Raw genomic sequence first — 27,980 nt, 5'->3', positions numbered from 1 at the left:
AGCACTTAAAGGTTTAGCCAATATTTATTTCTTTATCGTCTAAGCTGAACGAAACAGAAATTATACGTAACCATACAGACACATGATGCAGCACATAGTGGCAAATCCACGTGATAGTCAAAGAGATGTGTTGTCAGTGGTCTTTGCAGCTTGCCACCAGATGGTAATAAGTCTCATGGCTTACAGTCAGTGAGAAGAAATAATATAGCACATGCTGTCATGAACGCAGGCAAGCAAGTAAAAGAAAGCCATAAAGACAAAAATACCCCCATGTAGTCCTCTAGCTTGTAACTAAGCCATTTAAACACAAACAGAACACATTCAATTTATAATGCAAGCCAAATTATAATGCTATCTTCCCAAGAAAAATAAAATAGACCAGCTTAAATAACACACTACCATCAAAAATGTACATGGAAAAATCTATCATTCATATCTGATTCAAATGCAACAGTTGCTGAAGAAGTCACTCAGTGTGGTACTCTGATGGAGGAAAAAGGACATCAGCTCATTGTCACCATGACTGTGGTGCTTTCTCCTGGGATCTTAAAGAGCTACACAATGCTAATTAATATTTTTAATATATCTGCCAGGCCAAAGACAGTTCCTTTTAAGGACAACAGTTCCTGTGTTTGTTTCATGCTTAACACCAACACTCAAAACAATTTACTGTATTTTACAATTTTACAAATGTTCATAATCACTATGAAGATTTACAAAACCTGACACCCTAGAGCAAACATTAAACACTTGATAAAAAGATCCTAAGTACTTAACTAATTTTAGGAAAGAAAAAAATTCTGTAAGATATTTGGCATTGCCACTTACCAAGCAGGCAAAGACTTTCTGTTCCCTTTTCTCTAGAGCTCTGATTAGTGTTTATATTTTTAATCCCTGTTTCTCCAAGTTGATAGCTTTGCACTGAAATATTCAGTAATAAATACAAAAGAAAAAGTTAGCTATGTAGAATGTTAGATGTGGAAGAGACCTCACAAATCATAAACTAAGATCCACTTAAGTTGAAATCCTCCTCGCTAATGGGCATCTGTCTAGCTCAATGGGTGACACGGTACTGAAAGAAGAGGGGTACTTTGTTTTTTTTTTTTTTTATGTTACAGCTCAATCTCTTCAGAGACCCTGCCCCTCAACAGCAAGTATCAAGGAGGAGGTCTGAAGAAGCAGGGCTGACCCTGACTGGAGCTGCTCCTTGGAAACTAGAATGAGCGGTCACGATTCTTTCCCATCTGCGTGTTCCCAGAGGGCACAGTGCCTTGGGAAAATGTGCTGGGGTCAAGGCAGACTCTAGATTCCCCCAAGCCTTGCAGGTGACTAGGCATGTGCCCTTCCTGAGGTCAAGGAAAAGGGGATAAAGGGGATCAATTCATTTGTGATTTTCCAAGCATGGGCATTTCTCAAAGGAGATTCTAAATTTGAATTCTAATGCCAGACAGAACAATAGACAGAAAATATGTTTTTGTGATATGCTGCAGATTCTCAAGGACAGGGCAACACAGGTTACTGGTTTGTCTTTTGAGAGGGCAATGGTGATTTATCTTGAAGTATGTCATGGGGGGGATGTGTACCTGCACTCATGTATGGGGGACAAAAGAAAGGGTATGAGGAAGGAAGGACAGGGGAGAGAGACAGAGACCGAGACACAGGCAGAGCCGAACACTGAGAAAATGGAAAAATAGTGTATATGAAATTTAGTGCTCCCCCTAAATTGTGGACTTGAGTCCTCAAAATTTTCTTATCTGGCTTCTTTCAAGTCAGCATTTTTAAAAGCTTTTTTTTTTTCTGGTTAAAATTGTCATCTCATTGAATTGAACAGTTTGTAGGATTGTTTAATTCCTAAGACATGTCATAGAAAGCTTTTTTCCTCAGTCTTAACTCTTCAGTTAACAAATATTTTATTCCACAATTGACATCGTTGCTATCATTATTATAAACTGCTTGTGTGCTACTGAGATTAAAATAACTACTTATACCACATCTGCCTTATTAAAAAAAAAAACAACTGAATACAGGAGAAAACCCTGCTTTCCCTTCTCGTATTAACAGAAGAATATATTCAATCAGTTGTGCATTGCCTTATCTGTTCACTTTAGGTATTTCAGACATAAACTTTGCTAAGGACCCTCTGATCTGTGGTTATGCTTCTACTGCTCCACATTGGGCAGGTTTTTACTGAAATACACGTTATCTTCAGTTAATATTGGTGGGCAGCAACGACCTCTGGTGGATTTTTAGGGGAAAAACAACAACTGCATTTTCCAGAGTGTTAATTTCCCATATATTTGTATCCTTTAGAACTTTTGGAGCTTGGTGGCTTCCCGAATGAACTTTTCAAACTTCCTTAAATTTGTTAATTTTTGAATGAAATTTTCAAACCATCACAAGTCAACTTTCTTAATTATATAGCCTATGAGCTAATTTTGAAAACTGAAATGAGTATTATTCAAAATAAACATTTAAATAAATATAATTGCTTTCACGTGTAATTCACTTGTTTTTAGTTTTTATTTAATGAAAACTCTCAGAATTTCATACTTTGGAAAGTTAATGGCTAAATAAAATAGGAAAAGGAAAGACTTCAGGAAACAAGCATTCTCAAAAACAGAAACTTCTTATAATATTTATAAAAGTAATGCTACTCTGAACATCTTGGTAGTTCAGTGAACCTCGTAAGACAATCTTCCTATTTGTTAATGTAAAATAGAAAGGAAATTTTGATATCTGAGAGAAAAATGCTTTAATTTTTTAAAATAATAAACTATATTTGTGGAATCTTACAGATTTCAAGGAAGATTATTTAGAACGCATACAATTTAAGTTCTATCAGAGTGCTGTAGTATCTTCATTTTTGGTTTGTGAGGTAATAAATTATTTATAAACATATCTCCATCTTAAAACATGACATAGGCATTAACACATTTTTAGTTGTTAGTTTTTGCTGAAAATGGACTAGACGTATGTACTGAAAAACTGCTTTCAAACCTTAACTAAACAATCTGTAGAATTTAAAAGGATATAAGACTATACCTTTTCTACCACAAGAGGGCAGCAAAAATATTTTCAGTTAGAGTTCTGACACTCCATCTGTTTTGACATTCTTCGCTATTTTTCTGAAAAGTTACCTTAACTTCATTCTTCCTGCACTGGAGTGAAATTGAAAGAATGTGTTTTAATCATGAAACATAACTATTGCCAATGTGGTTTGATAAATGTTTCATTAAGGGCACATGCCTCAAGATGACCATAGTTTTTCTTCCATGGTTTACAATAATTACAACACACCTGCCTGATAGAATTCATGGCTTAAACAACACCAATATAATTCTTAAAAAGATGGTTCACATGAGAATGTTAGAGTATCTGATATTCTACATATTTTACATCATGGTGGAAAGGCAAAATTCAGAAAAATTAAAACATTTCTTCCATGATGATGAAAATCTCTAATTTTTCATCAATATTGCAATAATCTTAAGTCTCTCAAAGGTAAAATAATAATTGTCATGGAAAAGCAGCCAAGTACTTAAAAGTACAGCTGTGGTCACTTTTGGACAAATATAATGTGAAATCATCAAGCAATACACTTGTTTCTTGAAAAAAAAATTTAGTTAACGTGAGGTTTAACCCGTCCAGTAAGTATGTAGAATAACTTATCATAACACCTTCCTAGTCCTTTCTGTATTACAGAAATCTCTTTGAAGTACTGCAGAGAATGGCTGCATGTTCCTCTCTCCTCTTCTGTTTTAGTTCCTAAACATAAACTCTTCGGACGCTGGGAGACGGTGTGGCCCCATCAGGAGCCCGGCGCGTGCCTGGGCAGGCGGTAGTGCTCGGCTTTGGGACGGAGCTTCTTTTCCTGCGGGTTGGCATACTTCCACTTGGAAGGGGACATTTTAAGCTTTTTTCGCCTCTTATCCGTGCACCATACCTTTTCGCAGTATTCTTCCACTCTCTGGAAGTTGCTGTAACCAATCAGCTGCAAGAACTCCTTGTACCAGGGTTTGGCTCCATGCAGGACGCTGCTCTGAGCAGGACAAGGCATCTTGCGAGGCCCGTCCTCTTCATAGTCTTTGTTAAACATTTCCTCCACTCTCTCCTCTTCCACTACCTCCAGCGTGATTTTACGGATGGTGTGGACATAACTATGCTCTACTGTCTGGCAAAAGTACGTCCCAGCATCCATTTTGCGTACCTTTAGGAAGAGTAAGCCAAGGTCCATCTTAACCACTCTGTCATCGGTCTTCACCTGCAAGAACAAGAAAATCAGTGGCACTAAAGTATTCTCCAGGAGAAAAGAACACCAGCTATAACCCTTCCCACTGTCTATCTTGAGTTTTTTCATTTTTGTTATCATATGATGAAATCCTGAAAGTCATAGATCTCTATATCTCTCTATATTATATACATATTATACAATGAATAGATTAACTATATCATATGTATATATTAAATGCTACTATTTATACATTTATATTTTAGTATTATGTAGTTCTTTTTATACTATATTTTATAATGCAACATTTATACATTATATCAATATATTATGATATAACATAAATATATGAGAAAAAGAGGCTAAGTAATTAAATCAGGTGTACGTATGAGTCCTGCACTTACTTATATTGAGATCACTTCGCATCAGCGACTTTGAGATCAATTTCTATCAGTATTCTGAAGAGCAAAGTGAGAGAACTTTCTCCCTAATAATTTGAATTAATCATTAGAAATAGATCCAGGTCAGTATAGCACTCACAGTGAAACAAAGATTTGTCAAATTTAATTTCCTTTTTAATGGCCAAAACAAATGTCACTTCTCACATTATTAGTTCACAGGTTCTTATTTTCCCAGATCATACTGATCAATGTATCTGCAAGGACCTGTTTAGGGAGCTGGGGTACCAACACTCTTCTTACCGGGGGGGAAGAAAAAATCCATTCATTAATTAATTCACTGAGCATTTCTTACATTTCTACAGGGCTGTCCATTTAAGCAGAGATTAAAAAATAAACAAGTAAAATCCACATTCTGCTCTGGATGACCTCACAGTCTAGTAAAAATTAAGTCCGCATATACTTTAGTGCGCAAATATTTCCTTTTTAGGACGTAATAAATTATGCCCATTACTTTTATAAATAATTACAGTTCAGGGTAAGAAGGGAACAACAAGGCCTTCAAAAACAGCTCGTGTTTTGTCACCAGTAGTTGTACTGGCAAGTGTAGATTCGATATTAGACAAAACTAGATTCAAATACTGGCACCACTGTCTACTGAGTTGGGTGATCTGGAGCATTTATGTGGATTTTCGACCTTAGCTTTCTTTGTGAAAATGGAGGTAATAACCCTAATGTAAATCGAAGGACTGCTGTCAAGTTTACGCAACACAGGAGAGACTACTTTGTGCAGTGCTATTAATGTTTACCCCTACCTTTCCTACATATAGTCATAACTCAGAGATTTTGTGGGTTTGGTTCCAGACCACTGCCATAAAGTGAATACTGTGATAAAAGGAGTCAGATTTTTGGTTTCCCAGTGCATCCAGGAATTATGATTACACTATACTGTGATTTATTAAGTGCACAACAGCATTGTGTCTAAAAAATCATGCATATACCTTAATTAAAAATCCTTATTGCTCAAAAATGCTAGCCATTATTTGAGCCTTTAACAAGTTGTAATCTTTTTGCAATAGTAACATCAAAGATCACTGATCACAGATTAGCATAACAAATAAAAAAGTTTGAAATATTTTGAGAATATCAAAATGTGACCTAGAGACACGAAGTGAGCAAACGCTGTTGGGAACATGGCGCCAAGAGACTTGCTTAACGGAGGATTGCCACAAATCTTCAAACTGTAAACCACACGGCATCTGCGAATAGTAATACAGCAAACAGCAATAGAATGAAGTATGCCTCTCCATTCCTTTAGCTAACAACAAGCTGGCATGTGTTCAGATGGCCCAGGACCATATCATGATGGGGTAAACGTGATGCACACACTGGTTGACCTCCCCCTGAGAACACACAACAAGAGCACTATTCACCTCTGTCAATACGAAAGGAGCACGTGATGAGGCAACAACCACAACCACTCTGGCAGGAAAGGCCATTACCACAACGGTGTTTCTGTCCCAGTGGCAGGTCTCCGCAAGGCCTGCTGGGCTCAGCTACTCCAAGCCACAACTGGCTTGGGCATGTCCGATGCTGCAATGTGATTACTTATGTGTGACTGCTCACGCGTGGTCATTTATATAATCTGTGAAATGGCATTTGAGGTGTAGCAGAGACTGAATGCCAAACAGAGACGTTAATGATAAATTACGAGGCTCCCAGCAGGGGTCCGTTCCAGCCGTGTAAGGGAATTTATTCAGCAGCGTCAGAGTGACACAGTTGGCTGATCAAAAGGGCTACACAAGTCCTTCACAGAGGCTTACCTGACTTGGCAGAATGATGTCCTGGTGGACAGAACCCGAAGGAAGTTAAGCACTGATGAACCAGGAGGAGCCCTCAAACCAAACCATCTTCATTACATAGAAACAATCTATGTAAAACTGACCTTGTGGTCAGTTTTGCTGAGAATGCGTCCTTGACACCTGCCACAGCAAATAACTCTTAAAGGACTCGGTGCCGCTTTTGCTCATTTCCCCCAGGCCTCTTGGCAGCCTTCTCTTTCCTACTAGCTTCTTCCACAAATTCACCACCTACTGCAACCCAGCTGTGACCTTACCAGGCCCCAGACGACACTGACTGAAGCACATCCTCCACGTATTTTTAAACTTGTGGATGCACTGGATGTAGATGAACCCGCCTCCTTCCACGTCATTTTTTTTCCGTGTCGTCCATGCCATTATACCATCCTGATTCGCTTCTTGGTTCTTTCTTGATCTTTTATGTAGATTTTTCATTCCTTCTAAGGCACAATCCTCTGCCCTTCCTTGATTTCATGTTTTATTTGCATCTACTGATAACTCTTCCATTTTCTTGTTTCAGTCCGCTTCCTGAGGATGGTGCATCTCACACATAGACAATCCACTGTTTTGTGTTTCTTATTAATTATAAAACACTGCCCAAGACTTCTCCACATGATTCTTCATTAACTACAATTCAGTGTCTTTCCATTCAAACTGCACTCCCCTCCCAGTCATTGACTTCCTTGTATCTGACAATTACATTATCCCTAGTCCCCCATCCTCAACTGCTGGTCATTTACATTTATCATTGTTCTGTCCACAGATCCAATGTATCAAACTCCCACCAACATTTCTTCAGTGGTGATGGACAGAAACATCCACCCCATTTCACTATTTTTGCTGCATGTTAGACTCTCATGCTTCATAACTGATTTTTCTGGCCTTATCTCACTGCAGTCTCCTGCATATCTTTCTTTTTTGATTATTAAATATTTATCATTATTGTAGCTATTGTATATTTTTACCTTCAGCTTGTCCAGTTTCTAATTCTTATTTTAAGTTTTTCATTAGCAATAGTGAATCTTTTTTTTTCCCCTTTCAGTCCCAAGTGCAGGTCAGTGTAAAGTACAGGTGACGGAAGGAAGGCTGGTAAATCCTGAATTTTCCATTCCACATCAGGTAAGGAAAACTGTTCAGACCCTCAGGAGTATGCGTGCTTCCTATTTATACTGCTCTCTTCTGCTCCTGCTTTCATGCCCAGGTCGACTCTGTCTCAGGAACTACGCTCTTGTCGGCGCCTGCAGGGTCTCCCTGGCTGGCTGCTTCTCATCCTGAAAGGCTGAACTAAGTATCATCTCTTCAAACAGGCCACCTTCACCCGCCTGTAAAAGTGTCCTCCTTCCATTAACACCATGTCACCTGTTCACCTTTATACACCTGAGCCTGCAACATTACCTGCAAATATGTAATAATCCTTTAATAAATTTTCTTTTGACTGGCACCTTTCCCCTTCATTTCAACATATGGGTATTATTTCACTCTTGAAAGTTCACTTTCTTTTGCTATGTTCCTGCCTGAGTACTTATTGATGCTATTGCTTGTCTGAGCAGGTGAAAATTGCTCAATTAACCAGATCCTGCCTTTTGATCTCTGTCCCAGAACAAGCTGAATGTGGTGCTTCTTACTAGGGTTGGTGGAACTGGTGCATTTCTGGAGATAAATGAGTTTTCTAGAAGGATTTCTTAAATCAGTGTGTTTACTTTCATGATTATCGATAATAAATTAATCAGCTCTACGTGGGATTCTGTGGAAAACCAACCTCATTGTTAGTGTCCGTATTTATCATGGATTCTGAACCACTTTGAAAGTTTTAATCATTTTTAGCTAAGAACAAAGATGGATTTAACATGTTAATGATACATTCCAGCCAAATGAAAACCAAACAACATTCCTACGTAGTAATGGACATAAAGATTTTAAAGTCACTTGAATAAAGTGTGGGGGTGTTGAATCATCATATGACACACGGTGCTGTGGAGAGAGATTTCACACACACACAAATGCACACCTATGTGGTAGTCTGCATCACACAGAACGTTCATGGAGAGATCTTATTTCAGCGAACAAAAACCATCATGTTAAATAAACATTTAAATGGTGTCTGTATTTTATATTTTATTTGTAAATTTATTTTCACTCTATATTTGAATAAAAGCAACAAGCATAAAGAATGCATGGCCTGTTTCATTCCTGTGAATGTTTAATAAACATTGTAAGTCATGACAGCAGCCCAAGAAAATGTCTTACTTTTAAGGGCACGTGGTGAACGCAACCTAGACGACACTAGAATCAAATCTGTCTTCCCAGCTCCTACTGCTCTTGGCCCCTGTACGGCCACCTTATTCCCTGCTTCCATGGCCTTAGTCTGTCTTTCTTTACCTTTAATGAACTCCTCTTTACTTTCTATCCAATCATTTTTTAAAAATTTCCTACAAGCTGTAAAATTTCACTACTTAAATGAGTACTTTCTTTACAGTCCATGAAGATCTTTTGATTCTTTTTGTAACTCAGTAGCATTCACATCTGTAGCACACAAGCTAGTATTTCTATTCCTCTTCAAATTATTTTTCCATGCAAGTTTTATCTCTTTAACTGTATCTGAAGTTTCACAACGGCAAAAGTCTCTCTCCTAATCATGCTCAATATTCCACAATGAGTCAAAGGCTCAGAACACAGTGAAAACATGAGAACCTATTAGTTCATAGCATACAAACACGCAAAGCAGTGAGGCATACCAGCAAAGATATATCCCAGTTATTCACTTTTTCTATGTAAGTTCAATAATGATTTGGATAGAGAGGAAGCAGGTACGATTTCAGGAGCCGTTAGTGACCGAGAAGAGAAGGCTGGGCCTCACAGATACACAGGAAAAGCAGCTCCAGGACATGCCTTTCCCTGAAAAGAATCTGCATACAAACATCACCAAGAATACAATCCTTTGTTCTCTCCCTACTGCATCTCCCGTGAGAGTGAATAACACATGAAACAGGACGGAAGTCATCCAGCCTACCTTTCAGGCATATAGCAAGCAGTTTATGAGAGTGTTTTAAATAAAACAAAGAGCAGAAATAGAAATAAGTACAAATCCTTGAACACTGGATGAAAAGTACTTTTTTGTTTTTTTAAAGAATTTTCAAGTCTGGTATAAAAAGCAGGTATTTCTTTCATAATCAGAAGTCCAAGTCTGAGAAACAATGCACTGCGTATAAAGTCCAGACAGGTTAAAAAATATGGAAGCACGATGATTATAATGGAATTATCCTACATCGTTTATTTGCATGTTATCGACAGTGCCTGTCTCAGAATCTTGGTCTCCTCTCCCGGTTACAGTGAATCAGAAGTTCAGGCATAAAAGATGTTTCAACTCTCAAGTCTAGACAGCTGTACATTATGTAGGTTAAACTACTTTGAAACTTAAATACATCTTCCATGGTCTATGAAGTCTAAAAATAAAAAATGACTTAGAAATTTGTATTTGAAGTCCTTCCATGATTTAATCTTTCCAAACTTTAGTTAACATGGGTACCTTGACATCAAATCTTGATTACAGAATTGCTTTCATCCAGCTGTGCTGTCTGCAGACCAGATTTCCTCAGTCAAGGAGATGGGACATAATATATCATTTTATCAAATATTCTTATAGGCAATCTACAAAAATACAAAATTTCTTACTGAAAATGGTTTTAATATTCTTAGCAATAGATTGATTCAGTATGTTTCATAATGTTAAATAAAAAAACATAATTAAGCAAAGAACCCTGCACATCTGGTAGCTGGTCAGGAAGAAGCAGTGATTTCCATGTGTATCAACCATATGTTCCACACATTTTATAAGACACGGACAGACATGGGCCTTGAATTGGTTTAGCTCAAAATACATTCAACAATGAAATCAGTTTTAGTCGAGAAATAAAGACCAACAATGTATATATTTATTTGTTTATCTGGCCTACCTTCAATACAAAAAAAAATCTGACTTACAAAAAATGTCATATATGACAGTATAAAAATAAAATTTTTCTTTTATTAAAGACACTTTCCAGTGTAAACCTGCTATATGAGAGGATTACTCAATAGAGGCACAATGAATTACTTAATTGCTCATTTGGGGAAACCTATCATAGTATCTGGAGAACAAATAAAGTTGTACTTATACTTCAGATTAATTTAAGATCTAAACATGGAAAAGTTCTATCTAATACAAGAAGATGCCAAGAAGAAAGTTACCATAAATAAGAACTCAAAAGTATTCCATGAAAAAACGTTGTATTCAATGTATCAACTTTATCAAAGAAGAAGTTTGGAACATTTATTCTCAAGAATGGATTACTGTACAGAGAAGATGCAAAGACCTCTTGAAAGTCAACAAAAATATAAAACAGAGAAATGGAGAAATCATATAAAAAGGCAATTCAGAGGAGGAGAAACTCAAATGCTTAATAAGTGTGCAAGTTCATGTTCAACTTTACTAGTTATTTTAGAAATGCAAATTTGACCAAGACACCGCCTTGTACCCAGAAGAAAGGCAAAAATTAGGAAATTACCAAATACAGGTGAAGATATGTGGAAAGGGAGACCCACAAGAACTGCTCTGAGAGTGAAGGTGGTGAAGAAATTCTGGAAAGCAAGCTGAGAGTAGTTCTAGAAATGAAGAATGCTGACAGATAATAATGTAGAAATTTGCATTCAGAGCTACAGGGGGTAACTTACAGAGATGATGATTATAGATGTGGTAGTGGGGATTAACGACACTCTTGGTTCCCTCTTAGGGGAAGTGATCAATCAAGAGCAAAGACTGTAGGCTACGGAATAAGTTACAGAAACAATGAAACACAGACACACAAAGCAATAGTGATAAACCATACAAACACAGTGCTGAGTTTTAAAAAGCAGAGCAGAATAATACCCATAACACAATATATTTATTTTCACAGCTCCTGTATACTAGGAATACTTGTTCAACATACAAATGGAGCATTGGACTTACTCCACTCATTACAATGGATGCATATATGGAAGTAGGGATCAAAGTGGAGAAAGTGGTCCAGGAAAAATAAAATCAAACAAGAGGGGAAATTTGTGTGGACTGACTGATCATGACAATGTGCCATATGATGAACTAAACTATATGTCTGAAGCCAAAAACAAGAACCAACAAGCAAAACAAACAAAAACTCCAGTTGTCTGCAGTGATTCTCCCGGTTTGGCAAACAATAAACTAAGCTGTTTGTGAGATCGGTTCACGCTCTAGTATACTGTAATCATATAATTTTAGAAGTACTGCTCAAAAATTAAGCAAACAGCAGTTTAAGGACAATATTTTATTGAAAATTTCCAAAGATAAGAGTATCAGGCCTGCCTAGACCCGGCTGTGACACACTTGAGTCTGCTTTTGGGAAGAGGGTAAACAGGAGGGAAATACAGACTCCTGGGTAAAAAAGGAGTATCAGGGTGATGAGGATGAATGGAGGAAGAGGACAGAGGACGAGAGTACAGATAATGTTTGAACACAAAACTGCACACCACAAGGCACTGAACAGCTACTCTAACAATAGTATAATTTTAACACTAAATTCCCTAGTGACCAGAAGAAAGAGGAAAATATGGTAAGTTCAGGGATCCACATGTCTCTCAAGTGTATTTTAAAAATTACTCCCTCTGACAAGTACATCTTATCCTGGCACTGAAGCCTGAGAAAAATCTCATCTGTGTTTTCATAGAAAGAGAGGCAGGCGTCCACTCAGCAGCACAACAATAAATACCTTTCCTTAAAGTAACGTCTCAGTGCCTGTTGAGGACAAGATGTCCAAGTACAGCTCAATATAAGCTTTCTCTGAGGCTAAAGCAAGGGGGTCCAGGTATCCAGTTCCAAGCCGGTGTATCTTCATGCAGAGGTACAATTTCTATTCTCCAGAAGATCATAAAACCTGTAATTTACACTAGAGCCAGAGGAACTGGGAAGTGAGGGAACCAGTGGTTTTGATTCGATTTGATCTACTCTGTGTCTGACAAGGGGCTTGCTGCATGACCCTGTTACTTCGTTACTTCATTCAGTCAGACGTCCAGAGTCAGACTGGTCTCAGTGGGGGTAAAACAGAGATCCGTATCTGAGTCCACAGATCTAGAAAGATACGGTTAATTTTCAAAGATGTTCAGCGTTCTCTCAGAAAATTAAGAGAGTTCTACCTAAACTCTCAATCCATTTCTATTTTTACAACCATAAAGTTGCTTTATATTTGCCATTTAAACAATAGAAACTATGTCTTTGCCACTGCAAGGAAAAAAAATGAAATTCATAAGCAGTACTGCTAATTACTCCAAATATAAAATATGGGGCATATGACATTATAATTATATGCTTGTCAAGACCGAAAAATGCAAATTCTGAGTATTTACCTGTAAAGAGTTGTTCATTTAGGAAGGATAAGCACAATTTTTAACAGACTGAGGTAGAAACATCAAAACTACTAAACAGATGTTTCAAATGAGGCAAAGAGTTCACGCACTTTAATATTATGACAACAAGAAAACCAAAGAAATGAAATTCGAGTGGAACAAGTCTGATGCTTTGAGAACATGGAATAAAGACAAAAATGTAAACAGGGCTGTCACTGATCTTTGTCTTGGATTAGCTAGCACCGATGAAGGGCAAGAAAACAGGACTCTTCTAGAAAATAAGATGGTAGAATAAAGATAAGATTTCACTTCAGAAGTCTCCTAATTTTGATGACACAATGTAACTTCAACATTAAAGAATGTAATTTGGGCACTTCGTTTTTCCTTCTTCTGTTTTTACAAGAGATGCTGTCTCCACAATGCACTGAATTATCAATAAAATTATGCTTTCATTGAGACTGTACAAATTTAGCATGGATGCAATGAACTCTAAGTTATCTGGAAGGAACTGCTGACTGGTAAGTTAACCAGGCCTCTTATATCTCTCAACAGTATTTAAGTGACTTTGAAGAATTTATTCTACTCAGTAGGCAGTCTCAAGACAAAGTTGAAAAGTGATTATTTGGGGCATAAAGTAAAAATAAAAAATAAAGAAGTAAGAGATTAAAGTCAAATGGAAATTTTGGAGTTTTGATGTCAACTTACATCCTCTCTTGGGTTTTCTATAATAAATACGCACATTTATGCATTGTGCAAGCAGTCTATACAAGGCAAACAGTTGATATTTTAATATTAAGACACACAAACACACAAAAATAGTTTCCCATAAAGAGAGACTCCCCAATGGGAAGATCAGCGAGAACGCAGGAGAAATTAAAACTTCCATGCCTACCGAGGGGTAAATTATGATGGCCGTCTTACTGACCAGGAGCTTACTGGCCTGCCTTAAACCACTTGGGCATGCTGTGAAGAGTATTTTAGGTATCTGGGGATTGCTCCCAAATTTCCTCACTGGGCATTTATGAACTCCTTCTAGAACACAACCTTGATTAGTGTCTCTGGGATACGCATTGGTCTGGTCAGTCAAGGAGTAAAGAATAAAGTCCAAAAGAACGTATTCCAAGAAAATATTCCGTTCGGTTATGTTGAAAACTCATTCCAATGAAATTACAGTGCTCAGCCCCGTGTGAGGGTTTAGCTACTCATGAAAAGATATGTCATCCAAAATACAGATATTTAATAAGGCTTCACTTATATATGTGTGTTCATTGGGGTCCTTATAAAAACTTCCTATAGAGAGCTGTAAAGATTATGGACTTTGAATGTCATGTGGTCTCTGTTACACTCTGCAGTTGTAGCCTGAAAACAGCCATACACACTAGGTTAACAAATGGGTGTCACAATTTTCAAATAAAGTTTTATTTACAAAAGAGGCTGAGGGCCAGATTTGACCTTCAGGTTGTAGTCTGCCAACTTACTTTGTATCATTCTCAAGGTTCAAAAACTATTCTATTTTTTGGATCAAAGACTTAAACATAAGACAAGATACAACAAACTTCCTAGAAGAAAATATAGGCAAAACATTATCTGACACACATCTCAAAAATGTTCTCCTAAAATAGTCTACTCAAGGAATAAAAATAAAAGCAAGAATAAACAAATGGTACCTCATGAAAATTACAAGCTTCTGCACAGCAAAGGAAACCATAAGTAAAACAAAAAGACAACTTACGGAATGGGAAAAAAATTTTGCAAATGAAACCGACAAAGGCTTGATCTCCAGAATATATAAGCAGCTCATACAACTTAATAAGAAAAAAACAAACAACCCAATCCAAAAATGGGCAGAAGACCTAAACAAGCAATTCTCCAGTGAAGACATACAAATGGCCAATAGGCACATGAAAAAATGCTCAGTATTGCTAATTATCAGAGAAATGCAAATCAAAACTACAATGAGGTATCACCTCACACCAGTCAGAATGACCATCATTCAAAAGTTCACAAACAGTAAGTGCTGGAGAGGCTGTGGAGAAAGGAAACCCTCTTACGCTGCTGGTGGGAATGTAGTTTGGTGCAGCCATTATGGAAAACAGTATGGAGATTCCTCAAAAGACTAAAAATAGACTTAGCATATGATCCAGCAATCCCATTCCTAGGCACATACCCAGAAGGAGCCTTAATTCAAAAAGATACATGCACCCTAATGTTCACAGCAGCACTATTTACAATAACCAAGACATGGAAACAACCTAAATGTCCATCAACTTATGACTGGATAAAGAAGCTGTGGTATATTTATACAATGGAATACTACTCAGCCATAAAAAATAATAAAATAATGCCATTTGCAGCAACATGGAGGGACCTGGAGAATGTCATTCTAAGTGAAGTTAGCCAGAAAGAGAAAGAAAAATACCGTATCATATCACTTATATGTGGAATCTTAAAAAAAAAGACAAAATGAACTCATTTATGAAAAAGAAACAGATTCAGACACAGAAAACAAACTTATGGTTACCAGGTGCGGAAGTGGGTAGGAAAGGATAAATTGGGAGTTCAACATTTGCAAATACTAATATACGTAAAATAGATAAACAAGTTCATACTGTATAGCACAAGAAACTATATTCAGTATCTTATAGTACTTTATGATGAAAAAGAGTATGAAAAAATGTATCTATGTTCATGTATGACTGAAACTTTATGCTGTACACCAGAAATTGACACAACAATGTAAACTGACTATACTTCAATAAATAAATAAATATACAAAAAAAGAAAAGAAATACTTAAAATAAAAAGACTGTAGGCTTCAAAAGGGCTAAGGCTGTGATTTGTTCATCACCTATTAAAGTAGGCTCTGAGTGACCTTTCAAGTCATTTCCAAATGTCAGTTGTTGGCGAACTTCTTAGTGAGACCATCTATGTAAAATTGCCATCTTTCTCTGCAAGTAATCTCTCTTGTATTCTCCTTATCATCTTTAATATATTAATGTTCTTATGTAGTCATATTATTATTATGTCTTTCTCTGTTCTCCAGAGTACAAGTTCTATGCAAGCAGGACATAGTAGATGCTCATTAAGTAGCAAATAAATGAACAAAGCATTATTTTAGTTAAAAAACGAGGTAGAGTACTCTGAGGTTGATATCTACATAGGCTCAACTAAGAAAGCACACTTATTTCCATGCAGAACCCTTCTGCTACCAACTGACAGAGTAGAAGGCTGAAAGGGCAATCTGACAATGGAAATGCACTGATATATGTACTGTGTAATAATGATTCCTGGTATCAGTGGGAAGTGTTCAACAAATTATTGGCAGTTTCTCAGACATCTAAACATGAGAAGCAGTGCCTCTGCCATGAAAGCTGCAGTGGCAAGCTCTGCTAAACTCTCATGGAAACACACACACACACACGATATCACTAAACTCTGATGGAAACACACGCACACACACACACACACACGGTATTAGGAGCATTCTCCAGAAATCAAATTCCAGAACTTCTGTAGTGAACTGCTTTGCATTTGCTTCATGCTCTGTCTCAGAGCACATGAAACTGTACCCAGGATTCTGATTTCAGATTGTGTGATGTAGTAGAAAGAGCTAAGAGACGTGGATTTGAATCTATTTAACTAGCTGTGAGTAACCAAGAAAGCAATTAAACATTCTGTGCTTCAATTATTTCATCCATGAATACTTTTTAGAATAAAACAGTACATTTTATAAACTGCATAGAGCAAATTCCTAGTTACTTGGATGATGAATAAACATGAAGCAACTCAGTTCTGGAGTCAGGAGACCTGAGCTCAAACCTTGGGTCTGTCGCTGACTTTGTTTAAGAGGTATACCCCTCTGAGTTTGAGTCTGTGCATTTGTATGATGAAGATTATTATGCCTAAGATACAGTTGTGAGATCCAAGAAGAAGGGAAGGCGCCTACCACAGGTCTTGTGTGCAGGAGATGCACGTTAAAGGACAGCCTTATCTACCAACTCTTTTCTATTAAGTCTCTTCCCTCAGGACATCATAATAACTGACCCACATCATAAGGAACCAGGTCTTCAAGCCAAGGTAAAACGCTTCCGTAAGAAGTGCTCATTAATTAGGCTTTCCATAACATTCATGGAATTAATAAAATGTATAGAGATGACATTTCATACGTGTTATGTAAGGAAGCAGACTATAAAGTACACATTTGAGAGAACCGCAGTGATCCAGTTTAGAAACCAGATAACTGAATTGCTAGCTGCTTTCTAGAAATTTAGTCAGGGAGCATTTCTTAAGGTTTATTTGAGCAAAAATGTTATCCACCTGAACATGTGGTTTCTGGATAACTTGATAAAGTTGACTGTGAATTTCTAAGCAGCTCCAGACTCAAAAATTTCAGCTTAATAAAAGGATATGATGATTAAATTTTTTTCCAAAGACTCTGGTCTGACTGTGGCTTGTAGTGTCCATGACGAGTCTTGATGGACACAGTCAAGGATATTCTAAAAAACATTCCCACACAAGGTAAGAATTGGACCAGGTACTAAAACATCCTTTACAGTGGTCAAGATTTAATAATAAAATTATCTTATATGTCTTACAGTGACTACAATAAATGTAAAAATGAGTCAAAAAAAGACTCAAAACAGACTCTATAAAACTCTGAAAGAACATACAGGTAAAGTCATTCTGCTTCATGCACTCAGCATGCATGTTTAGCTTTTGATGAAGTCAGCAATTTTGCCTTTTGGTTTAGATTTTAATAAATCTACATGAATATTTATATATGTACATGTATACTTAAACCCATATATATAAAATACGTATGTACATATACAAAGTTGTATCTATAGAAACCAAGCACTACTTAATTATGACATAACTTTCAGTGCAGAGAGTATATTCAGATTTCAAATATCAGTAAAAACATCAGTCAGGGAAATCTGAATGTAGATGAAAATGGGCCTAAAATGTGGGGAAGAAGAAGTAGATCATATTAACAATATGAAGAAGAAACTTAAAGCTGAACATTGATGGATGCAGCATGCTAAAGTGATTTGGTAAAGATTTCCAAATGATACAGATTACATTGAGTTCCAGATTAGAAACAGAATAGACTGAGTGAAGGAAACTACTGTTGAAAGAATTACTTCTCTGTCTTCTGAAGCCACTCAACTGGAGGAATAACAGAATATTCCCAGGTCATCTCCTGCCAAGTGAATTATGATGGAATTTAAAAACCAGTTTTACCTTGGATTTATGGAATGGAAAATACTTTAGTCCTAAATCAAAATTTATTTTAGTGCAATATGCTGTAACAGTTTTGGACACGTGTTTATTCTGATGATGTCATGAAAACTTAGGAGAATTTTTCTTTCCTGATTGCCTTTCTATATTACCTCTAATACTAACTCTAACAGCCTTTTTTAAGTTTAGGTCCCTTCCTCTCTAATGGCTATCCTAGGTACCTGGGATTTACAAATAGAGTCACCTCCCAGAACGTACTGTATGATTTGGACCAAAAACAGGTTGGATTTTTAGTTTCACATTAGGCCAAGGAAAAAAAGGCAGAAAATGTCATGTGCTTTACATTTGGAACCAATCATTCAGACTTCCAATGACACACGTTTGGTCTCCAGTGCCAAGGGGTGGAGACTTCCATGACTTACAATCTGATGTGTACCTACGAGCTCTCCTCTGTGTCCTAAAACATGTCTCTAAAATTTCTTATCCTTATTCTCTTTACTTATACTCTTCTCTTTACTAAGGACCATTTCCCCAATATTCTCCAAGATCTATCTCCCTTTAATACAACCAAATTTTCTTCTACTTTCTATTTTTGTAAAAATTGAGTTCAAAGCACACATCAACATTGACAATGCTTTCCTGCCCCCCCTGCCTGCTTCACACCCTTGACCTCTCCCTGCATACAACCAGTTCCCTAGACCTGCATTCACCCATCTGGTCATGGCCTCCAGACTATTCCACACGTGTGCTTTAAATGCTGCCTATCCTTCCATTGGTAAAAGCAGCCCGACTCGATCCTCTCTCATTATTTAGATAACTACAGAAATACAATCTCCACCACCAAACCCGCTTAGAAGGATGAAAGAGCTGATGCCTTTCTTCTGTTCCCAGTGGACAACAGCGGAACCTCTGATGCCTCATACATGTGTTAATACAAAAGCCTTATGAACAACTGGCTTAATGTTGTTGCTGTGGTGTTTTAATACTACTATCTATCTTTCTAAGGTATGTGTTAATGCTGGTTAAGTCTATTTTTCTAAAACATGTCTTGGGCAATATAAGACTATCATTTTGACAACATGACACTAACATGGCACAATGAATATCTCTTAAGCAAAAATCTAATTTCTAGGATCCAAATTATATATACATATTTGCAATTTATTTACATATGTAAATAACTACAGATATATATAATGATCTATTTAAAAAATCTATCTGAAAATCTTTGTTATGTATATAAATCACACATAAATAAACCCACTTTTAAAATGATATGTGCAGAACAGACTGTTTAATTTTTAAGTACCCAAATAAATCACCATCTATTGACTAATCACATGCTATATGCAAGAAACCGTGGTGTAAATGTGCAGCTAGGGAATTACCTCTTCTTTCCTTGTGTCACGTCCTTTCTGCACAAACCAAATAACTTTTGCTTGTAAAGACCGCGGGGTACATTCCAGCAAAGTACTGTTGTTCTCTATGCCATAGGCCAATCGCTCTTCAGTCTTATCCAAAGCATCCCCTATAACATAAATGTTAACAGCAGCCTTGAGACTCTGATTTTACCAGCAAATCCTATTTTTAAAGAGAGTCTTCATTCAGACCCCTACAGCAAAGTGAACAAATTTGATGACTTATGGCTAATTTCTATAAAAGGTCATTTACTTGAGTTCTTGAGAGAAAGTCATATACTAAAATCTAGGCATTAAAAAAGCACAGCAGGCTATGGGGTAAGACAGGAAGACGTAACTGGGACTATAGTTCCAAAGGATGGGACAGTCAGAACGGTTAAGAATGTGTATCGGTGTTAAGTTCATGGGAAATCAGTGGCAATATCCATTGATAAAGGAGCCAGAGGAGTTGGGCACCAAACAAGCAAGCCAGGCATTGGACTAAATCCATGGCCGCAAACAAAAGCAGAGAGCAGAAACCAAGGTGACGTGGCACCACATTAACGCGAGCATGAGAGAGATCTCAACAGTGGACGGCACTTAGCCAGATATTGGGCTCCTGCAGTAAGCAAAGGCTAGAGACTGAAGTGAGGACTTCACGAACCAGAGCTTCTTGATTATAATCTGTATCTTGGCCCAGAAAGTTTCTCACTGGACTTGAACTCAAATTTGCATACAGGCAAGTACACCTAACTGCAGCAGGGAATAAAAGCAGAAGGATTTATTTTTTGTTGTTTTAACAAAGATAAAATTCAGTAATTAGATCCCAGGATTGTTTTCCTATCCCTGCGCCCTCCTTGCCTTCAAAATGGACCTCCAAGTTTCCCTAAGATTATGTCCTGCCTTTCTCTAGTCAACGTTCTCAGAGGCTTACATCCTGCACAACATCCTGGACCAGCCTGAGGTCTAGCAAACTGATGCTGGACCACAATGTCTGGATTTGAGTCTAAGCATCTCTGTTCTCCCAGTCATGGTACCCCTTTATCCTGTCACTTCTTGGTAAAACCAACAGCCTGTGCGCCATCCACTGTCATGGTGCAAAGAGTCAGGACAGTGTTTTTTGTCTTGTCTTCTGTACATTTGCCTAAAGCTGAAATTTTCTCTCATCCTTTACCCATGAGACCACCTACCACCTTTCCTCAGAAACCCACGTTGGTACCACTAAGCCCAGCTCTAGGCTGACTCTATTCCAGTAAAAGTATCAAAAAAACCCCCAACTTTTTCACATTATTCTATCCAAAGCTTGACTTGATATAAGTTAGATCACTCTTGATAAAATCACTGTAAGTTATAAAATGTGGTGAAGTTATACCCAGGGTTCAGCCGAAGAGAAAAATCCTGCAAATCACAGTGGCATTGCCAGCTAAAGTAGGCAGCATTCTTGTTCTAGGATTTCCCTTTTTGAGGTCTAACAATAAAGCTTGGTGGGTACATAAAACACTTTCCTAATGAAGAAAAATTACATGCCAAATCCACAAAGTGTTAACTATATGGAAAAAGAGAGAATACTTTCAGCAACGTTGTTCTCACATATATCAATCACAAAGAAAACAAGGGCCCTTTTAAGAAGTTTGCAGTTTATCTTCAATGCACACTCGAAGTAACCCATGGCAATCGATTTTCTATGGATTACCGACAAACTGCTGTCCAAAGCACTGCTGAGCTGCATTTCCGTGCCGAACATCTTGTCTGCGGAACCGCCTGGAAGAAAGTAAATGCATTTAGGAGTTGTTTAGACTTCAATTTTCCAGACTTTAAAACATAGCTAACTGCATGAAAGTTTCAAGTAGTATTCTGCTACTGAAAAAATGGATCAGTCCTACAAAACAAGGATAAAATTCAAGTTTCATAGTTTTCTGTATTTCCAATGAATGCTATTCAATGGATAAGATCTATATAAAACTGTTCTTTAAATAGGCACAGGAGTTTGACTAATGGATCCTGAAACAACAATTGAAGAAAGTTTTCTTTATATTTTGTTCAGATTTTAATTCAACAAGAAGTCTTCTAGCTTGAAATGAGTGCTTTGGGTGGTAAGGGATGTGTGCAAAGAAAAACAGTGGGGTTTGAGGCAGACTATTTGAGTAAAAAATGCGAAATTCCTATATGTATTAAAGTGTATATAAGTAAAGATATTTGGATTCAAATATTTTGATTTATAACCATTGTGCTCAATATGATTGCTAATAAAATATATGCTGAATTTACTTTTACTCGTTTGTAACATTTAGAAATCATATTCCTCTATTGACTGAATGTGACAGTGTATTATACATATTTAACAGGATGTCCTGCCTATAGTGAAAGCCAAGAAATCCTGCACTTTCCCTTAATTTACCTATTAGGATCACTTGTAGTATATTTGCATGTTTTATAGTGTACTTAAGCATATAACTGAAAAATGACAATATTCTTTATCCACGGAAAAAGAATTCCAGAATGTAAAATATGTTTTAAATTTGTAAGCATCTTTTTCAGGAATTAAACAATGGAAATTGTCACTATTAGTATTGAAATGCTAAAATGAAGACCTTCAGCATATTAATTAAGATTAGAGATAAAAATAGAAGTATTACATAAAGGCAGAAAATATCACTTGCTTCTCTAAATCATGGCATTGCCTCAAGACTGAGGGAAAAACAGAAGGCAAAGCAGAAGTTTTACCCCAGAGGTGGGTGGTGAGGCTTCCCAAGCGACAAAGAGATGCTTTAACGACATGCAATGATCAAATCTGGAAAAGGAAACCACACTGAAACCCCAGTGGCACCCCTCACGTGCTTCATGGCCTGATACGTAGCTCTTCTCTCTCCTGGTCTTTTGTGTCCTCCTTCATGAAGCAAAGTTGAGCTAATTGATCTCTAAAGCCTAGTCCAGTCTCATTTTTTTTTTTTAATTCTAGGTTTTCCTCACTGCCTCCAAATAATGGTACTGGAATGTTATCTCAAGAGGTGGAGGGCTTTCTCTCATATGGGTTCAGATCTGAGTTAGGAACGCAATACTTAAACAACTGTTAAAAGTATTTCCTTATATTGAAAGCAAGAGGTGATGAACATTTCCAGTCAATTTTTAGGATTATCACCTGTATGCAAAAGCATGTTTTTTTAAAAATAAATATTTGATTAGAAAACCTTACCTAGAGACCTGAGATTTTACAAAGTTAAGACTAAAACTGCCACACAGATCATTCTACTGAGCTAAATAGAAAATAGAAATTGACAAAGTAAGGAGCAAAAGTAAAATTTTATGGTTATTTATTATTTTATACTAGCATGTACATCTATTATATAATCGATAGCAGCTCTAGATGGGAATTAAACTGCTGTTGTTAATTCTTCACTTCACTGAGTACTGCTTTGGTATTGGGAACCCCACGTCCACTGAGCAACCATGAATAACGGAGCAGGAGTAATGTAACTGGAAATAGTTCCCACTGTGCAGAAGTGATGTATCTTGTTTATTCCACAGGTGATGTGAGAATAAAGGAACTGCAATCAGATAACGGTAGATAAGCATTATGGATAAGCGTGCAAACACTTTGTTGAAAATCACTGGAAACATGCATTTAACAAGAAAGATATCACATTTTCCAACAAGGCTTCAGTTCATTTTATACTATCCTAATATAGTTCTCCTTTCTTTCATAATTTAAAAAAGTGTATTAACATCAAGAGTTTTAGAAAGGTTAAGCAAAGTTGTCTTTTATTCTCAAAGTCACATATTTTTCTTGTATCTCTTGCCTCTTGGAAACTTAAGAGAATGCTGGAAACAGGCAAAATACAAGAGAAAGGGAAAGAAAAGGATCTAGCTCTATAAATTATAGTGTATTTTGGAAGAGTATTTTAAACAAGTGGTTTGGTTTGTGAATGAATGTTTTTCTTCTGTTGTCTCATTTTCACTCTGTGAACAGAGAAGTATTTATTTTAATGACCAGTTTTTAATTTCTGCTGCTAGTCAGGTCGGAAGCAAAAACGATCTGCTATAAAAGCAAACTATGTTCCCTTTATGTGCTGAAACTTATCCAAAAAGTTCTCCTCCAGGGGTGGGTGATAGTTCAAAAGAATCTGACACCACTGAAAGATCTCCATTACATGTCAGTGAACTGGACTAATTCATTTAGGAGTATGGCTCCTGACTCCAGCATCTCACTTCTTCCTGTCTATAATTTTGCCCATTCATTTAACTTTTTCTAGGTAATATTCTGTCCACTCTTTTAAATACTGTATTACAAACTTGTGGATGTACAGTCTTACAAGATGTACCATAGACCAAGAAATATTTAGCTATGGAAACAGTTGCTTAGTTAAAATTCATCATCGTTATTACAAGTCTCATACAAAATTTTATTATTTCTAAATATTTAATGCAAGGTTTGTAAACATCTTTATTGCTGCTAGTGACAAGAGGATAATTAATTTTAATTTTATTATCTGTTGATAAAATTACCTTTCCGCCCTTAGATCTTGCTACTTCACTCCTAACCTATGGAACTACATGGTTTTCCCGGAAGACCTATGCCTTTGTACAATTAATTCTATTTAACTAGAAACTCCTTGTATCTCTACCTTCAAGACTGAGCTCAAAGGTTACTCTGAGCACTAAATAATGAATTATGTGTATTGCAGTTAGTCCAGTACGTCATACACAGTGGTAAGCTATCACCATCCTTATTTACAATTCCATTCTCCACTTAAGGTTGATTTCCTACAGACAGGGGACTGTGACTGCCTCTTCAAACCCCCTGAACATAGTACAGTAATTGGTTTAATGAGTGAATAAATCATTAAACTATAGTTTCAACTAATAACATGGCTACGTTCTCCAAGAACTGCTTTCAAATATCAATAAGCATTTGTACAAAGTCAATTAACTCACTCAATTCTTGAATACAGTTGGTAAATTAGTTCATAAATGTCCTCTCAAAGCCTCTTTTTACTATCTGCTTATTATATCCTTTCTTTAAACACTCATTGGGATATTAATTCAGCTAAAGTCAAATTAACAAAAGTTCTGAATTAGTGATTAAGTATTTTTTAAATGAGACTGTACTATGCATGTGAACTTAGAAAAATAACAACTCTTTCAAACTGGGTTAAATTAGATTTTGAAAATGTGGAAAGAAACCCAAAGTCAAAAAAGCCAGAGTAAATAAAATTAATAAAAATTGCTTTTCAGTAGGGAAACTATATATGGTTCTATGTTTTTGCTTTATGTTATTTTTGGTCATTTTCACAAGAGAAAATAGTAATGCTTACTCTGCAATAAAAAAATATTTTCCCCTTATCTTTTACCCAAAGAGTGCACAATTTCTTACGACTTTAGTGAGGAAAGACCCTTATTCTTCAAAATACTTTCTGTACCTTAAGATCTCCTGTTCAAAGAATCCTGGGATTTACCATCTCTAATAAGTGGCAACGACCTTGCTGAATTGTAGATATTAGAGTTTAGAGATCTTTAAGTACCTTTCATTTGTGTTGAATTAAATCACACATTTCATTAATTATACAGGTCATGCATTTGCCTAGGAGTTAAAATATTCACTTTCAAAATGAAATAAATGAAGACCAGCTGGTCAGGAGGACATGGGGCAACTGCAGGATGTACTTTAGAACTTATTTATTTATTTTCCCTTTAAAGTCTTTGAATTCCTCATGTGTGGGGTGGCTTGCCATTTCCACATTTTATGTTTCTCTAAACTGGTTTCACTTCTTACAGCAAAAGTTTCAGAACGGGGAAAAGTTGATGCAAACTCAGGAGGAAAAATAAATCTCCAGCAGCGTGGGCAGCTCTGATCTCTACAAAATAATTGATAGGGGTTATTTTCGGGAAAAAGTTGAGTTTTCAAAGCTCCTATTATGAACAAAATAGCAGTAGGATGATTTATTTAAATAAAAATAAAATGGCTATTTTCATAGACTGGGTACAGAAAGAAAGAGACCAAAAAAAAAAAGTGTTAGGATTTTCTAAATAAGGTAAAGATTCCACTGAAGACTCTGTCTCACCTTTTTGCATGGGTGCCTGTGGGGTAATACCGGGAACAGGATATGCCATCCCAGGCACAGTAAGGGTCTCGAGCCAGGCAGCAGTCAGCACAAGCACTTCCGTACATGTCACACTGATGGAACCTGACTTGGGCCACGGCAGAGGCAGATCCAATATACAGCTGTTGCTGTGGACATCAAAGCAGAGAGAGGCCGCTGGCAGAAATGGACAGAATTCTCACCAGGCTCTTACACCTAGATTCATATGCACATTCATACACAATCACCTGTGTGAATACTCACTTAAATGAATAAGATTACTCAGGACAGACAACGGAACATTAATACTTTCATTTCTCCAAGATGTGAAATACTTTTATAGACGCAGATACATGAGTAACAGAACTGGTAAGAGTGCAGCTGGCAAAAACCTCAAGAATTTGACAATTTTTTATTTGTTATCTAAGTAGAAAGACTCTTTTGTCATCTAACAGTTTTAAAAAGATCTATGGGGATGTCCAATAGAAGACAGGATAAGTAAATGGTATTTTTTGCATTTTAATTGAGATATAATTGATATATAACATTACATTAGTTCTGGCCATACATCAAAATTATTTAGTATTTGTGTATACTGTGACATGATCACAGTAAATCTAGTTAACAGCCCTCATCACATTATAAAATTTTTTCTTGTGATGTAAACTATAACCACCATACTGTACATTACATTGCCATGACTTATCTATTTTATAACTGAAAGTTTGTACTTTTTGAGAACCTTCACCCACTTTGCCCACCTTCTGTCTCTGGCAACCACCAATCTGTTCTTTGTATCTATGAGCTTGTTTTTGCTGTTTTTATTACTTACACATAAGTACAATCATATGGTATTTGTCTTTCTCTGACTTATTTCATTTAGCTTAATGCCCTCAAGATCCACCCATGTTGTTGCAAATGGCAGGATTTCCTTCTCTTTTGCAGCTGAGAAACATTCCACTGTGTGTGTTTATGCACGTGTATACATATGTACATATATATAGATAGATATATATAAAACAATATATTTATCCAGTCATCCACAGATGAATGCTTAGTTTGTTTCCTGTTTTGGCTATTGTAAATAATCCTTCAATGAACACGGGGTGCAGATATATTTTTGAATTAGCGTTTTTGTTTCCGTCGGATAAATACTCAGAAGTGCAAATGCTGGATCATATGGCAGTTCCGTTTTTAACTTTTTGAGGAATCTCCATTCTGTTTACTATAATGGCTGCATCAATTTACATTCCCACCAACAGTGCACACTAACATTTAACATTTAGAAAAGTGATGTACATATATACACAGAATGATGTCAAATAAACTGTAAGATATGTTAAGTAAAAAGTAGAAATAGCAGAACAATGAACACTGCATGTTTCCATTTGCCCAAATGTAAAATGTTATATATAAATAAATGTTAGGCAACATGTGTAATAGCCACTTCTGGAGAAACGTACACCAGAAACTGGCTCCAGTAAAGCAGAAGGGAGATCCGTTTCACTGCACACTCTTTTGTATTACCATTATTTTTACAAGAATATTAGCAAAAAAATCATAGAACAATGTTTTATCATAGTCATAGAAGTAAATCTACTCCTGTCTACATTTTTAAAAATAAAAAAATGAAAAAATCTGCTACATGTAGATTGCTATATATATTTGTCAGAATAAAACAGTGACTTGTTAACATGTAAGCACACAAGCTTTTTATCCTTTGACCTTAACTGATATATAGAAAACACACACACACACACACACACACACACACACAACTTACTCTCTTTGATGAAATCTCCATAGAAATAATAGGAACTGGATCCTGAAAAATAAAAAAGATAAGTTTCCTTTTTAAGAATTCAAATATAGAAACATATCTTAGTATGGTTGTAAATCACCTGAAGTCACATTAGGTATGTGAGTGGTTCTCTACCATGCAGCCTATAGCTTTCATTTTAGTAAATCAATAGGACAATATAGTTAAATTTAAATATAGCTTTCTTTTAAAAAATATTTTCTAACAGAATAGGACAAAATGTAGATGAGAAATATAATGGATAATCTAAGCAGCATACAGTTTGTCTCTGAAATGTGGTTTCTGTATTTGCATTTGAGTATTACTTACGCTTTGGAAATTCAAATATCTTTAAATAAAATAATACAGTCAGAGTGTTCTTTCTTATAAGAAAGCTGAACCATTAGAAGTAAAACAGTTATGTCTTTGAATAGGTGTTATTGCTAATAAGCCATGTGATCTTTAATTGTTTTAACTCAGGCCCAAACAAAATACTTTTCTGTTGGCGTTAGCATGGTCAATCATGATGAACCCAGAATGCTTTGAATGAGATGCATAACCTCACTGTCATGGAACTGCACCAGAG

General features: G+C 36.4%; 1 protein-coding gene across 3 annotated transcripts in view; it reads right to left on the bottom strand.

Moving 5' to 3' along the window:
• Nucleotides 1-5: 5 nt before the first annotated feature.
• Nucleotides 6-27,980, bottom strand: part of SEMA3E (semaphorin 3E) — a 308,842-nt gene continuing 280,867 nt past the window's right edge. For all 3 annotated transcript variants that reach the window (XM_072965116.1, XM_006211742.4, XM_072965117.1), the window contains 5 exons: nt 27,380-27,421; nt 25,579-25,745; nt 21,213-21,280; nt 19,511-19,650; nt 6-4,261 (listed from right to left, as the gene is read on the bottom strand). In XM_072965116.1, coding sequence (XP_072821217.1) covers nt 3,809-4,261; nt 19,511-19,650; nt 21,213-21,280; nt 25,579-25,745; nt 27,380-27,421 — 870 coding nt within the window. In that variant the 3' untranslated portion in view covers nt 6-3,808. The remainder of the gene's footprint in view (nt 4,262-19,510; nt 19,651-21,212; nt 21,281-25,578; nt 25,746-27,379; nt 27,422-27,980) is intronic.

The sequence above is a fragment of the Vicugna pacos genome, chromosome 7, assembly GCF_048564905.1.
Source record: "Vicugna pacos chromosome 7, VicPac4, whole genome shotgun sequence".
Lineage (NCBI taxonomy): Eukaryota > Metazoa > Chordata > Mammalia > Artiodactyla > Camelidae > Vicugna > Vicugna pacos.
This window is presented reverse-complemented; position numbering and strand designations above follow the sequence as displayed.